Source organism: Hypanus sabinus, chromosome 3, assembly GCF_030144855.1.
Source record: "Hypanus sabinus isolate sHypSab1 chromosome 3, sHypSab1.hap1, whole genome shotgun sequence".
In the NCBI taxonomy this organism is placed as follows: Eukaryota; Metazoa; Chordata; class Chondrichthyes; order Myliobatiformes; family Dasyatidae; genus Hypanus; species Hypanus sabinus.
The window spans coordinates 37572046-37589102 of NC_082708.1; the positions used below are offsets into that span (position 1 = coordinate 37572046).

The 17057-nt window shown below is 40.4% G+C and overlaps 1 protein-coding gene across 1 annotated transcript in view; it reads left to right on the forward strand.

Annotated features, from left to right (window-relative positions):
- The first annotated feature begins 9984 nt into the window (after positions 1-9984).
- LOC132391214 (NEDD4-binding protein 2-like 2) overlaps positions 9985-17057 on the forward strand; it is a 36406-nt gene continuing 29333 nt past the window's right edge. The window contains exons 1-2 of the mRNA XM_059964119.1: positions 9985-10199; positions 15177-16165. Coding sequence (XP_059820102.1) covers positions 15177-16165 — 989 coding nt within the window. The 5' untranslated portion in view covers positions 9985-10199. The remainder of the gene's footprint in view (positions 10200-15176; positions 16166-17057) is intronic.

The following is a 17057-nucleotide window of genomic DNA, read 5'->3' on the forward strand; positions in this document are numbered from 1 at the left end:
CAACTCTAAAAAAATAATGGAAGTAAGGACACCAAGATACGGACTTTGGATGACCTCATGTTTAAGGAGAGTATATTGCTGGAGGTAAGCCAAGAGTGTATTGGAACATAGTATCACACAGTCAGGCACTCCATCCATTATCTCAATGCGGATCTTGATGCCAATCTGACAAATCTCATTTGCCTTCTTATGGTCCCTACATCTTTATTCCCTGACTGTTCTTTTGTAAGTCTAAATTCCTCTTGAATATTTCAAAAATATCTGTTTCTACTATCTTCCATGGCAGCATGTTCTGAGCAATTATTATTCTCCCTGTAATAACAATAAACACATCTCCTTTAAACTTTTCCCATCTGAACTTCAAGCTGTGCCTTCTAGTACCTGACATTTCCACCTATGGGAAGAAGTCACTTGACTACCTACCCTATAAAATTCATAATTGTATAAGTTTATATTTGGTCAATGAGTGGCAATAAGGGCATTGATGGTGATTTTATTAGCAGAACATCTATGACTGCTGTGATATCTGCAATTTTAATGAATGTTGGATGAAGAATTTGATGGTTTAGAGAGGAGGGTTGAAGCAAGTTTGTACCAAAGTTGAGTAGATGATTTCAGGAAACTGAAACTGTGATTCAGTAGATGAAAAACAAGAAATCAAAGCTGGATCCTTGTGAAACACCACAAGTTTCAATACCAAAGTAGAAAGAATCTATTGCAGGTGAATCTCTGGATATGACAGAATAGACAAAGCATGTGAAATACATTTGGATGATAATAGAGAAATATTAGAGAAGAATGATGTGGTCACTCTTTCAAAAATTGATCACAAATGAAGAAGGACAGATTGTTTATTTCTGTTACATTCATATAGGATATGATTTGTGACTGTGATAACTTTGACAGTGATAAATACGACTGGCCAGCAATCTCATGAGAATCATCCCTGCTGTTTCCTCAGCCTCACAAATTACTCTTTCTCATGCTTATCCAATTCCTCTTTGAAAGCAAAGATTGTTTCTTTTTTGTATTGTTCATTTGCAAAGGCCAACTACCATTGTACATTCCTATTTACTCTTGAACTGAGGTGCTGAAATCCTTTGTTTTTCTTAAGTGCTTAAAAGGCAAACACTCATTGGTTAGACTGGGGAAGAACAGCATATTTAATCACTTGTAGTAGCCCAGTTGAGATTTTACAACAATCTCTTATTTTTGGGCAGTACCATTTTAAGGCCATATTATTAACTAAATTTAAATTGCACAGCCACCAGGGTTGGATTTGAATTCGGGTATCTGGATCATTCATCCACTAATTAAACTATGACTTCTTCACTTCACAAAAGATGTAGAGGAGATTTACCAGGATGCTGCCTGAATTGTAGAACATGTCTTACAAGGAAAGATGAAAGTTCAAAGTAAATTTGTTATCAAAGTACATAAATGTCACCATATACAATCCTGAGATTCATTTTTTTGCCGGCATTCACAGTAAATACAAGAAACAGAATAGAACTAATGAAAGACCACACCCAATTGGACACACAAACAACCAATTGCAAAAGTCAACAAACTGTGCAAATACTAAAAGAAGAAAAAATAAATAATAATAAATAAGCAATAAATATCAAGAAAATGAGATGGAGAGACCTTGAAAATGAGTCCGTAGGTTGTGGGAACAGTTCAGTCTTGAAGTTATTCCCTCTGGTTCAAGAGCCTGATGGCTAAGGGGTAATAAAGGTTGCACGAGCTAGTGCTTTTCTCTGTGGCCCGAGGGAAGATAAGAGGTGACTTGAAAAGGTTTATCAGATTATGGGAGGCTTAACCAGAGTGGACAGCCAGCGCCTTTTTCTCAAGGTGCCAGTGCCCAATCCATTTTAATAAGTTGGGGAAAGTTCAGGAGGATTGTTCAGGCTAGCTCAAAGAAATGTCTGCCCAGCTTCTGCCAGCACATAACTTGCAGCACCAGAAGACCCAACACACTCAACCATTGCTACACTACCATCAAGAATAACTATAATCCATCCCTTGACCACATTTGAGAAAATCTAACCATCTAGATCTCCTTCTCTTACCTGCATATGGGCAGCAGAGTAAGGACAACAAAAGGACAACAAGATGCAGAGGAGTGGCTCTGGGACTGCTTTGAGCAGGTGGACTGGGTCATTCATGTTCAAGGATTCATCAGAAGACCTGAATGAATATGTCACCGTTGTCATGGATTTTATAAAGTCACACGTGGACAAGAGTCTCACCACAAAATAATTTGGAGTCTTCCCCTGCCAGAAGCTCTGAATTGAACCAAGTTATTTGCAGTCTGCTGAGGGCTAGATCAGTGGCATTTAGGGATAACAATTCAGGGAAGTACAAGAGATTCAGGTATGACCTCTGGAAGGATATCTCACGTGCAAAGTAGCAATTCTGGACTAAACTTTAATCACAGAGAAATGCTCAACAACTTATCGTGGACTAGGAGGGCCGAGATGGCCTGTTTCCGTGCTGTGATTGTTATATGGTTATATGGTTATCAGGGTTTAAATAGCATCTGCTCCTACATAGTAAAACTCACCACATAAACAGCAACACACACAAAATGTTAGAGGGACTCAGCAGGCCAGATAGCGTCTATGGAAAAGTGTACAGTCAACGTTTCGGGCTGATCTCCCTCCTGGTGCTTATCCCTGCAAGTGGAACAAGTGCTGCACCTCCTCCCTCACTACCATTCAGGGCCTCAAACAGTCCTTCCAGGTGAGGTAACACTTCACCTGTGAGTCTGTTGGGGTCATATGTTGTGTCTGGTGCTCCTGGTGCGGCCTCCTGTACGTCAGTGAGACCCAACGCAGATTGGGATACCGCTTCACTGAGCACCTGCGTTCCTTCAGCCAGAAAAAGTGGGATTTCCCAGTGGCTATCCATTTTAATTCCACTTCCCATTCCCATTCCGACATGTCAGTCCATGGCCTCCTCTGATGAGTCCACATTCAGGTTGGATGAACAACACCTTATATTCCATCTGGACAGCCCCCAACCTGATGGCATGAGCATTGATTTCTCGAACTTCCGGTAATGCGCCCCACTCTTCGCCACTCCCCATTCCCATTTCCCTCTCTCAGCTCATCTCCTTACCTGCTTATCACCTCCCACTGGTGCTCCTTCCACTTTTCTTTTCATTCCTCCATGGCCTTCTGTCCTCTCCTATCAGATTATCCCTTCTCCAGCCCTTTATCTCTTTCACTAATCAACTTCCCAGCTCTTTACTTAATCCCCCTCCCCCCACATCCCAGTTTCACCTATCACTTTGTGGGTTTTCTTCCTTTCCTCCTACTTTCTTACTCTGACTTCTCATCTTTATTTTGTAGTCCTGACTAAGGGTCTTAGCCTGAAATGTCAACTATACTTCTTTTCCATTGATGCTGCCTAGCCTGCTGAGTTCCTCCAGCATTTTATGTGTGTTGCTTGGATTTCCAGCATCTGGAGATTTTCTCCTGTTTGTGATTGAGCATAAACAGCAACAAGGTTTCACTCCAAGATGAGCTCAATACCTTTTATGCTCATATTGACTGACAAAACATGGTAGCACCTTCATGAAGCCCCACAGACCCCGACTACCCTGTGATCTGTGTCTTCAGGATGATGAATCCATAGAAAGCATCTGTCCCAGATGGCATAAGTTCTGGAGACCTATACTAATCAACTGGCCGGAGTGTTATCGACATCTTCAGCCTCTCACTTCGGCATTCTGAGGTACCCACCTGCTCCAAGCAGGCATCAATCAAGTGAAGTAGGGATGTAAAAACATTATACAAAATTAGTCTGAAATCAGCAATATGAGCAATTCAGTAAAATATGTGAAAGCTATGTGTATTCAAAACAGTATTTGTTTATACTTTAATCTCAAGAGTGCAAGCATTTTTCCATGTCTGGGATGTATTTCCTTATTGTTCTTGCTACCTGTTTTACCTGGGAACCTTTTGAACCCAGAGCATGCGCTGGAGGAGATTTCCTTAGGCATATATCAACTCTTTATAAGAAACATTTCAAAAGTCATTTTGAGCCCATGAGAGACCTGCCATGGCCATGCTGAATATTGGTGTCCAGGACCAGAATTTTGCAGTTCTCAAACATTACATTACATGGGCCTCAATGAGCTGATCTGGCATAGGGGTCCTTAAGACCTGGCTTCTACGCTAAGTGGGCTCCAGAAATTTGACTGACCTTGAGTCTTTACTCTTGAGTCTTCAGCTGCAGCCTTCTGTTCACCCTGCATTTCTAGGTTTCAGATGCTTGAATGTGGAGCAATGCACAAAATTCTGAAGGAACTCAATGAATTAACCAGCACCTGTTTACAGAAATAAGCTGGCTGGTGATGTAGTGGCACCCGCACTGGACTTTGTAGCAAGTGGTCCCAGGTTTGAATCTGGCTGGCTCCCTGCATACTTTTCACCCATGCTGGGATGAGCATCGAGCTATCAACTTGCTAAAAAAACAGACAAGTGCTAAAGGAACAGCAAGGTTGCTCCGAATATGCCACGAGGTGTGGAACAACAATTCATGGAAACGGACAGTTGGAGTTTTGGTTTGGCAGGAATTTTCAAATATAACATCCAACAGTCTGGAAATCATGATATTTTTGTACTACTAATGTCCTCCCCATTCTCCCCCACCAACCCCCGTGCAGGATACCAGAAGTTTATGTATCTGCTGGAAATGATTTTAAGTTGTACAGACCAAGAAAAAAAGTGCATGCAAAAGCCTGGGATTGTTGTTTGGAGGCCTGTTGTAGGAGGCCTTTTTGTGTGTGTGTAGGTGTTTGCTTCATTGTTGTTCAGTTCTGTTCCTGTTGTGTTGTTCTCTTTCAAAACTCCTTAGATTCTGGATTCGTTCCTGAGGATTGGAGGGTGGCTAATGTAACCCCACTTTTTAAAAAAGGAGGGAGAGAGAAACCGGGGAATTATAGACCGGTTAGTCTGACATCGGTGGTGGAGAAAATGCTAGAGTCGGTTATCAAAGATGTGATAACAGCACATTTGGAAAGAGGTGAAATCATCAGACAAATTCAGCATGGATTTGTGAAAGGAAAATCATGTCTGACGAATCTTATAGAATTTTTTGAAGATGTAACTAGTAGAGTGGATAGGGGAGAGCCAGTGGATGTGGTATATTTAGATTTTCAAAAGGCTTTTGACAAGGTCCCACACAGGAGATTAGTGTGCAAACTTAAAGCACATGGTATTGGGGGTATGGTATTGATATGGATAGAGAATTGGTTGGCAGACAGGAAGCAAAGAGTGGGAGTAAACGGGACCTTTTCAGAATGGCAGGCAGTTACTAGTGGGGTAGCGCAAGGCTCAGTGCTGGGACCCCAGTTGTTTACAATATATATTAATGATTTAGACGAGGTAATTAAATGCAGCATCTCCAAGTTTGCGGATGACACGAAGCTGGGCGGCGGTCTTAGCTGTGAGGAGGATGCTAAGAGAATGCAGGGTGACTTGGATAGGTTAGGTGAGTGGACAAATTCATGGCAGATGCAATTTAATGTGGATAAATGTGAGGTTATCCACTTTGGTTGCAAGAACAGGAAAACAGATTATTATCTGAACGGTGGCCGATTAGGAAAAGGGGAGATGCAACGAGACCTGGGTGTCATTGTACACCAGTCATTGAAGGTGGGCATGCAGGTACAGTAGGCGGTGAAAAAGGCAAATGGTATGTTGGCATTCATAGCAAAAGGATTTGAGTACAGGAGCAGGGAGGTTCAACTGCAGTTCTATAAGGCCTTGGTGAGACCACACCTAGAATATTGTGTGCAGTTTTGGTCCACTAATCTGAGGAAAGACATTCTTGCCATAGAGGGAGTACAGAGAAGGTTCACCAGATTGATTCCTGGGATGGCAGGACTTTCATATGAAGAAGGACTGGATCAACTAGGTTTATACTCACTGGAATTTAGAAGATTGAGGGGGGATCTTATTGAAACATATAAAATTCTAAAGGGATTGGACAGGCTAGATGCAGGAAGATTGTTTCCGATGTTGGGGAAGTCCAGAACGAAGGGTCACAGTTTAAGGATAAAGGGGAAGCCTTTTAGGACTAAGATGAGGAAAAACTTCTTCACACAGAGAGTGGTGAATCTGTGGAATTCTCTGCCACAGGAAACAGTTGAGGCCAGTTCATTGGTTATATTTAAGAGGAAGTTAGATATGGCCTTTGTGGCTAAAGGGATCAGAGGGTATGGAGAGAAAGCAGGTACAGGGTTCTGAGTTGGATGATCAGCCATGATCATACTGAATGGCGGTGTAGGCTCGAAGGGCCGAATGGCCTACTTCTGCACCTATTTTCTATGTTTCTATGTTCTGCTGAGAATTGTGGGGCATGATAGGTTGGCACCAGAATGGGTGGTGACACTTGCAGGCTGCCTTGGGTTGTGTTGGTTGTTCACACAAATGACATATTTCAATGTATATTTCGATATATATGTGATAAGTAAATGAATCTAAACCTTCATTTTGACCACCAGAACAGGGAAGAACCATTGCCACCCCCATCTCTCCCAATGATCCTTTGATCTCAGTATCTGAAGATGATGTGCCTTCAAGAGAGTGAATCCAAGGAAAGCAGTCCGGATGGAGTACCTGGTTGAGTAATGAAGATTTGTGCTGACTGACTTGCTGGTGTATTTATGGATATCTTCAACCTCTTGCTCTAGCAGTGTGTGTTACCCACCTCCTTCAAGCAGGCTGCGACCATACCAGTGCCCAAGAAAATTGTGTCAATGACTATCGCCCAGTGGTGCTTACATCCACAATGATGAAATGTTTTGAGAGGGTCCTCAACTTGGATCCCTCCAACTTGCCTACAGAAGCAACAGATCTACAGCGGATGCCATCTCATTGGCCCTTCACAAAACCCTGGAACATCCGGACAGCAAAGATTCATACATCAGGATGCTCTTTATTGATTACAGCTCAGTATTTAATAACATCATTCCCTCAAAACTAGTCAGTGAACTCCAATACGTGGGCCTCAATACCCTTTGTACAATTGGATCTAGGATTTCCTCACTTATAGACCCCCGACCCAGTCAGTTTGGATTGGAAAAAACATCTCCTCCACAATCTCCATCAGCACAGAAGCACCACAGGGATGTGTACTTAGCTCCCTCCTCTACTCACTTTATACCTGTGTATGGCTAAATGCAGCTTCAACACCATATACAAGCTCCATGTACCTATCTAAGAGGCTCTTAAAAGACCCTATTGTATCTGCTTCCACCACGGCCACCGGCAGTACATTCCATGGACCCACCATTCTCTGTGTGAAAAATTTACCCCTGACATCTCCCCTGTATCAATTTCTAAGCACCTTAAAACTATGCCCTATTGTGTTAGCCATTTCAACCCTGGGAAAAAGCCTCTGGCTATCCACATGATCAATGCATCTCATCATCTTATACACCTCTATCAAGCTACCTCACATCCTCTGTCACTTCAAGGAGAAAAGGCCATGTTCACTTAATCTATTCTCATAAGGCACACTCTCCAATCCAGGCAACATCTTTGTAAATCTCCTCTGCACTCTTTCTATAGTATCCACATCCTTCCTGTAATGAGGTGACCAGAAATGAACACAGTACTCCAAGTGGGGTCTAAGTTCTTATAACAGTAACATTACCTCACAGATCTTGAACTTAATCACATGGCTAATAAATGCCAACACACCATATGCCTTCTGAACGACACTGTCAACCTGCACAGCAGCTTTGAGTGTCCTGTCGACACAGACCACAAGATCTCTCAGATCCTCCACACTGCCAAGAATCTTACCATTAATACTAGATTCTGCATTCAAATTTGACCTACCAAAATGAACCACTTCACACCTATCTGTGCTGAAGTCTATCCGCCACTTCTCAGCCCAGTTCTGCATCCTATCGATGTCCCACTGTAACTTCTGGCAACCCTCCAGACTATCTACGACACCCCCAACCTTTGTGTCATCAGCCAACTCACTACCCCACCCTTCTACTTCTTCATCCAGGTCATTTATAAAAATCACAAAGAGGAGGGGTCCCAGAACCTATGGAACACCTATGGTCACCATCCTGCATGCAGAATAGGAACCACCTGCAACCACCCTTTGCCTTCTGTGGGCAAGCCAATTCTGGATCCACAAAGCAAGGTCTCCTTGGGTCCCATGTTTCCTTATTCTTTGAAGGAGCCTTGTATAGGGAACCTTGTCAAATGCCTTACTGAAATCCATATACACTACATCCACTGCCCTACCTTCATCAATGTGTTCTGTTACATCCTCAATGTATTCAATCAGACTCATAAGGCACGACCTTCCCTTGACAAAGCCATGCTGTCTATCCTCAATCAGATTATGTCTCTCCAAATACTCATAAATCCTGCCTCTCAGGATCTTCAACAACCTGCCCACCACTGACGTCAGTCTCATTGGGCTATAATTCCCTGGATTATCTCTACTCACTTTCTTGAACAAGGGAACAAAATTCGCAATCCTCCAATCCTTCCTTCCCTATTGATGATACAAAGATCATTGCAAAAGACTCAGCAATCTCCTCCTTTGCTTCCTAAAGTAGCTGTACCTCATCCGGTCCTGGTGATATATCTAACTTAATGCTTTTCAAAAGCTCCTGCACATCCTCTTTCTTAATGTCTATATACTCAAACATTTCAGTCAATTGTAAGTCATCCCCACAATTGCCAAGGTCTTTTTCTCTGGTGAATACTGAAGCAAAGTATTCATTATGTACCTTTGCTACCTCCTCCGACTCTGTGCACAGGTTTCCGCTATCGCACCTGATTGGTCCTATTCTCACACAGCTCATCCTCTTGATCTTCACATACTTGTAGAATGCCTTGAGGTTTTCCTTAATCCTGCTCACCAAGACTTTTTCATGGCCCCTTCTGGCTCTCCTAATTCCATTATTAAGCTCCTTCCTAGCAACCTTGTAATTTTCTAGAGCTCTAGCAGTACCTAGTTTCTTGAACCTTTTGTAAGCTTTTCTTTTCTCCTTAGCTAGATTTTTTACATACTTTGTATACCTTGGTTCTTTAACTTTACCATCCTCTCCCTGCCACAATGGAACATAACTTATGCAGAACTCCATGCAAATGTTCCCTGAACATTTGCCACATTTCTGCAGTGCATTTCCTTGAAAACATTTGGTGTCAATTTATGCTCCCAAGTTCCTACCTAATAGCGTCATATTTCCTCCTACCCTAATTAAATGTTTTCCCAAATTGTCTGCTCCTATCCCTATCCAGCTCTATGGTAAAGGAGCTAGAGTTGCAGTCACTACCAGATAGTATGGCGGCCTGGTATGGGAACACCAATGCCTTTGAGCAGAAGATCCTACAAAAAAGTACTGGATTCAGCGCAGTACTTCATGGGTAAATCCCTCCCAAACATTGACCACATCTACATGAAATGTTGCCATAGAAATGCAGTATCTGTTATCAAAGATCCTCAACACCAAGGCCATGCTCTTTTCTCGCTGTTGCCATCAGGTATAAGGTACAAGTGCCTCAGGATTAGCACCACCAGGTTCAAGAACAGTTGCTACCCCTCCACCATTAAGCGGATGGGGATAACTACACACATTCTTCTTCTGGTGTTCCCACAACCTATGGTTTCACTTTAAGGACTCCTTATCTTGTTATTTCATGCTCTCGTCATTATTGCTATTTATTTATATTTCCATTTGCACAGTTTGTTGTCCATTGATCCTGTTCACAGTTACTGTTCTACAGATTTGCTAAATATTTAAAGAATCTGGGGACTGTATGGGGTGACTCCGATAATAAATTTTACTTTTAACTTTAAATTTAAGTCTATTGGAAAAACTCAAGATTAATGCAGGGTTTTGACCTGAAACATCAACAGTTAATTTTTCCCACTGATGATGCTTAACCTGCTTGGGTTCCTCCAGTAGATTGTTGATCCAGATTCCAGCACCTGCAGGCTCTTACGTCTGTAGGGTTTAGCAGCATGGTTGATTAGCATGTTAATACAGTGACACAGTGGTGAAAATGAACTACAACTCCCAGCATGCTGTTGACGAATGACGCTGACAGGTCGGCCATTTTCCGCTGTGATACGTCGAATTTGAGCAATGTTATAAAAGGCTGTTTTTTAAAAAAAGGATTTTCACGCATAAACTTGTCTTAGTAACGGTGAGTTTACCTTTGACTCCGTTGGTATTCTGTTGTTGTTGTTTTAGCTTATTTAGTTGAAAACGGAAATATTGATGTGAAAGGATGAAGCTTTGGCCTTGTTACGACGCCCCAGTCAGTGCTCGAGGATTATAAACACACGTACTCCAGAATTAGCTATGAATTTTGTAATTTGTGATTGTGGTTCTCGTTCGCATTGCTTTACAGAGAAACTGACTGGAAAAGATGAATCTGCTTTGAGGAAACGAAGTCCCGGAATATTACGTTTCTTCTGTTTTAGTTGGGCCACGGCCTCAAAGTTCCTTGTATCAGATGTCTAAGTCTATGTCTTTCATAGATTGTCCGTGAAGAAAATATATGCCTTTTGTTTGTTTGAGACGTCTTTTTCGCTATGGTTTTCACACTTCAAAAGAGCTTGATTTGTCATTAATTGGTAATCGAAAACTACATTCGTTTATAAAGTGCACTGTTCAGTAGATTATCACTTCAGTTCTCTGCCTCCTCTTTAGATCTAATACATAAAAGATACAGTAAGTATATTCTAACAGCCTACCACCAGTATAGTATCAGGGCTGATCAGAAATTAAACAGAAAGTTGTTGAAATCCTCACTCAGCAAGTCAGAATGCGCCTGTGTTGGGATAAGCAGATCACTTTGTTTTTCCTTTTGGTTTGCTAGCCTGATCATTGGTCTCAGTTCTTTTGAGCTTGGAGCTAATGTTGAGTTTTGTTGGAACTGTTTATGAGAATGTTCCATTTTCTATGTGCAGTATTGCCCATGAGCTTTAATCTTTGTCTATGGGTCAACAATATGTGTTAGCCTTGTTATTCACAAATGTTAAGCTTTATATCTTTAGACCATAAATATAGGTTGAGTACCCCTTTTCTGAATTTTGAAAATTCTCAAACTTCCAAAATTCAAATTTTTTGGGGTTCTGACATTATGTCACAAATGGTAAATTCCACATGGTGCTTGGAAGGTTCCCAGGCGCTGCACAGGTCTTTGCGCACCACACGCTTCTGAGAAGTGACCTCATATGTAATGAACAGGAGTTAATGAAAAATGAGTGAAGATCTGGATTGTGTATTGAAAGACTGGATTTGTCTGTGTTGGAGTGAACCATTGCCACTTATTGGTATGCTGATCATGAAACACGCAAAGATCTGTACGATGAACTGAAAATTGAAGGTGTGAATATTCATCTGGCTGGTTGCAGAAATTTAAGAAAAAGCACTGCTTTATATGTTAAAGATTAAAGCATTTGCTTATCATGACGCAGCAGAAAAATTCATTGATGAGTTTGCCAAGATTGTTACTGATGAAAATCTAACATACTGAATGGCTCCATCAGTACACGTGATGAACAAGTGTAAGACAAAGACTGCCTACCAGAAGTACATAAATTCAGAGTTGGAAATGATGGTGACCCAAAACTATCTTGTTATACTGAAATACAAAACACTTCATTCCAAGCATTTTGGGTAAAGGGTTCTCAACCTGTCCTATACTCTTTCTCCAAGGCTATATTTCCTGTCAGACTCCGTATTCCAATGCCTCTTTATTTTACTAAACTCATGGACGCATCAACTAATTCTGCTGAGTTTTCCCTCCTCACAAGTTTGAGGACAAACATCTCATCACAGGAACCTTCCTGGACTGCTGCTAGCAAGAGTATCCTTGAGTGAAAAATTCAGAACTGTTCAGATTACACAATGATGCATAAATAAACAATCACTCATTAAGTCTGTCATGCCTGCACTGCCATGCAGTGAGATTATTATTGACCTTTTACCTTGGCACCGTTTTCCTGCACTAATACTACATTTCTTGTTTTCCTTTTTATTATCTAAAAATCTATTACTGTGTTCAAACTGTCTTTGTCTGATGTACAACAGCACCCACTCCAACCTCTTTTTGGGATCCTTTCATTCAACTACTAACCTTGAATTTCCTCTCTATATTCCACTTGAATTTACTCTCTAAATTCCACCTGCCACTCTTTTGCCAGTTTGTACGCAGTTGTGTCTTTGCAGACATTTGTGCCCTCAGCATAAGTTAGTTTTCAATTTCCTATAATAGAATCCTGGGAGAACTGAGCTGATCAGGCAGCAATCATCAAGGTTAATTTCTCGCCATAGATGTTGCCTATCCTGCTTGGCTCCCACAGCATTTTGTGTGTTATTTAGTCTTCCAGCATGTGCAGAATCTCTTGTGTTTCAGTTTCCTCTATTTAAAAACTTCCAAAACACTACATTTTCCCTTTACATCTCTACATTAAGATAATGCCTCTTCTAACCATGTGAACTACAGGCTTCAAGACCCAACATTGCGTTGATCAAATCCTGACAGCGTTTCTGCAATTTATAATTCAGCTTTCTAACATCATTGCATATTTTGGCAATTTAAGTAAATTTGCATGAATGTAGACCTCAGATAGATCACGTCTAACCAAACTTTTCAAATTTGGAAGTTATTCAATAATTTATTCTTCTTTAATTCCTTGATTGTGTAAAAATGAAAAAATGCATATTGAATTTTCTGAATTTTAAACTCATGGGCAATTTTGGCATGTTTCAAACTGACAAGAAATATGATTTTTGATTTGAATCAAGTTACCATTACTACAAGTAACACACACAAAATGCTGGAAGAACTCAGCAGGAGGGTCTTCCTGCTGAAGGGTCTCAGCCTAAAACATTGACTGTACTCTTTTCCATAGATGCTGTCTGGCCTGCTAAGTTCCTCCAGCATTTTGTGTGTGTTGCTTGGATTTCCAGCATCTGCAGATTTTCTCTTATTTGTGATTGGACTACTCTTAAGTAAATGTTTCTTATTATTTAAACTGCACCTACCGCATTTGCTTGATTTACTATCCCTTTTGTGATTTATTTTCTCCTGCCTCCAAGATCACAGACCTTGCCTTTTGTTATCTCCTTCACTCCCCTCACTTTCTTTACAATCTTTAACCCTTTTTAACTAGCATAATTCTGGCTATTTCTAGCCTTAAAAGTTAAGGAACAATAGAACCTAAGCTCTTTTTCCCTCCTCTTTTCGATGTTGTCTGACCTAATTAATGTAGAATTTTGTTTCATTGTATGGCAGAACATGTTTGGTAAAAGGAAGCTTTGCATTTCTGCTTTTTTTAATTTTGAAGATGTATTCACTCCACATGTAGATGAATTAATAAGTCATCAGGGCTGGTGTCCGCAACATACATGGTGGAAAGAAGCAATTCTATTTTATCTCTGGCTAGTTTAACTACTGTTTTTAAACATATCTGTTTACCTGTATTCTAACATTTATTCTAACTTACTCCTAATAATCAAAAATAAATTGCTAAACTAATAACCTGTCTTGTGCTTACCTGACTTTCAATTGCAGAGCAGATGCAGAATTTATAGCAGAGCAAGAAATATTTACTTTTTGAAATCCTTTGAAGTTAATCAATAAGCTTCAGGTCCTAGGCCTCAGTACCTCCTTGTCTAACTGGATCCTGGATTTCCTTACTTACAGACCACAGTCAATTCGAATTAGCAACAACATCACCTCCAAAATCTCTCTCAGCTTGGGTACACCACAAGGCTGTGTACTAACCCCCCACCCCCCACTCTACTTGCTTTCTACTTATGACTGAGGTTAACACAGCTCCAATATCATATTTAAATTTGCAGACGACACCGCTGTTTTTTGACAAATCTAAGGTGGTGACAAATCAGTATATATGAGAGAGATTGAAAATCTAGCTTCGTAGTGCCATAACACAATCTCTCAATGTCAGCAAAGACCATGGGGATGATTATTGACTCCAGGAGGAAGGAAACTGGAGGCCCATGAGCCAGTCCTCTTTGGGGAATCAGAGCTGAAGCGGGTCAGCAATTTTAAGTTGCTCAGTGTTGTTATTTCAGAGGATCTGTCCTGGGTCCAGCACATAAGTGCTATTATGAAGAAGGAACGACATTGCTTCTACTTTCTAATAAGTTAGTGAAGATAAGTTTGCATCAAATTGTTGACACACCAGTGCTCTTGTATGGTAAAGCCTACAAAATACTGATACAGCCCAGTCCATTGCAGGTGAAGCCCTCCCCACTGCTGAGCGCATCTAAATGGAATGCTATCACAGGAAAGCAACATACATTAGTGAGGATGCCCACCATTGAGGCCATACTCTCTCTGCTGCCATCAGGAAGAACGTTCACCACTAGGTTCAGAAACAGTTACTACCCCTCAACCATCAGGCTCTTGAATTGGGATAACTTCACTCTTCCATCACCGAACTGTTCCCATAACCTGTGGACTTATTTTCAAGGACTCTTTATCTCACGTTCTCAATATTTTTTACTTCTTTATCATTATTTCTTTTCTCCTCCTCTTTGTGTTTGCAATTTGTTGGGGTTTATTTTCACACATTGATTGTTGTCCATCCTGTTGTGTGCAACCTTTCATTGATTCTGTTGTGCTGCTTGTACTTTGATTACCCACAAGAAAATTACTCTCAGGGTTGTACATGTTGGCATATATATATTTTGAGAATAAATTTACTTTGAACTTTGAAATGGTATTCTGATTCAAAAATCAAATGCATATTTCTTGACAATTGACAGTTTGAAACATGAACAAATTGCCCATGAGTTTGAAATTTAAGAATTGAAAAAATATATCCTTTTTACACAATTAAGGAATGAAAGGAGAATAAATTATCTTGAAATCTGAATAACTTCAAATTTGAAAAATAAAAATTTGTAGAGTTTGGCTTTGTGCATTCAAGCATTCAAACTGTTCCTTTGGCATTTTTTTGTGCAAATGATTGATTTAAACTGAAATAGTACTAATTTTTCACATTTAAAAGGTTCTTCCTTTTTCGTTGGGCAGTGAGTAATTATAAGCTTTTAACAATACAGTTTATAAGTTACATCTTATAAGATAATACTTAGTAGAAACTTGTTTCCACTTTTTAACCATCATTCATCATGTTTGTAGATGCCTGGTTCTGAGGTTAATACAGAGTCTTTCGAATTGAGTGATGGAGAAAGTAGTCCAAGTTCTAAAAGACAAAAAACAGAGAACACTAATACGGAAATTGAAAGCAACTCTGAACTGACTGTGAAGGAAAAAGCAGATGGTGCTGACCAACAAACTGAAACTGTTGGTCCTACACCACACAGCAATCAGAATTTTCAGGGAGATAACAAAGAGAAAGAACTGTCAGCTGCTTCTATATTCAATGAGGACACAACACCATATAAAGAGAAGAAGAGTATTACTGTGCCTGGAAACTCATCTGAAATTGAAGATGAATTAAAGTTATTTTATCAAGAATTGGAAAAGATTGAAAGCGAGACTGACTTGCTTGCAAATGGATCTGTGGATTGTCCACAGGGTTCAGCAGAAAATGAAGATATGATGAATAATAGATTAAATACAACTATTAAGGCTTGCAGAAGAATTGCAGATGTGCAGCATACATCTAGAATATTAAATGACCCACATTCACAAATTTTAACAACTGAATACCCCTATTCAGTACATTGGAATGACATGCTAGCCCCGGCAAGATCTCAGTGGAACCAACCACAGACTTTCATAGGGCCTCAAGGACCTCCCTTGCCAAGGTTCAATACACCACTTGCTGATCAAAGATGCAATGTCTTACCACGTGGGCTACCTCCTTTTTCATATGACCAAATGCTACTAAGTAATAGTTACATTGATGATGCTAACATTATAGCATTTTCGAGAAAAAATGAGAGTAATATTTTGCAAACACAGCCTATTAACTGTATGATACAGTCTAGATATTTTCACAACTATGGCCCACTCGAAAATACCACGCACCAACAGGTTATGTTAAAGCCCAGTTTGTGTCAGCAATATCAACAGGCAGAGCAACTTACAAATCCAGCTGTTGGAGATAAACTGCTTATATTTATGCGTGGTCCTCCAGGTTCTGGAAAATCTACACTATCACGGTAAGTTTGTTTCAATTGTTTGAAATGCATTCGTTGATTTAAAAAAAAAATCGTTGATTGTTTTATTGGTTTAACTGCTTGCACTTAGAGAAATCTGCATTTATTGAATAGGATGTGTAATCTGTTATTATCTGAAAGAGTATTTTGGTCTGGATAAACTTTAATATTAGAACATAGAACAGCGCAGTATAGGAACAACCCTTCAGCCTGCAATATTGTACTGAACTAAACTAATTATTTATGCCTAAAGCTAATCCCTTCTGCCTACAAAATGCCCATATCCCTCTTTTCCCTCACATTCATGTGTCTATTCAAGAGCCTATATTGGCCTCTGGTAGCACTATCCGGGCACCCACCATTTTGTGTGTATGTGTGGGGTGGGGGGGCGGGGGGGGGGGGGGAGACTTGCCCTGTACATGTTCTTTGAAATTACCAGTCTCATTTAAGTATTAGACTTCTGGGCTCTAAGGTGAGAAAGATATCAACTGATAATTATGCATTTTATAATGTTATTATACTCCATCAGATATCTCCTCGGCCTCCCTCTGCTGCTTCAGACAAAACAGTTTTGTGCAACCTCTGATCTAGACAGTACCATGGTAAACCTCTCTGTGTGCTGTTCAAAGCCTCCACATCCTTCCTATAATGGGATGACCAGAATTGAATGCAATACTGCAGTTGAAGCTTAACAAAGCTGCAACATAACTTCTTGATTCTAGAACTTAATGCCCCCATCTAATAAAGGCAAGCCCACCCTATTCCTTCTTTACCACTCAATCAACCTGTGCATGCACTTTCAAGGAGTTACGGACTTTAACCCTAACATCCCTCTGTACATTATTATTTACAGTACACTGTCCCTATATATTTGATTTCCCAAAGTGCAACACCT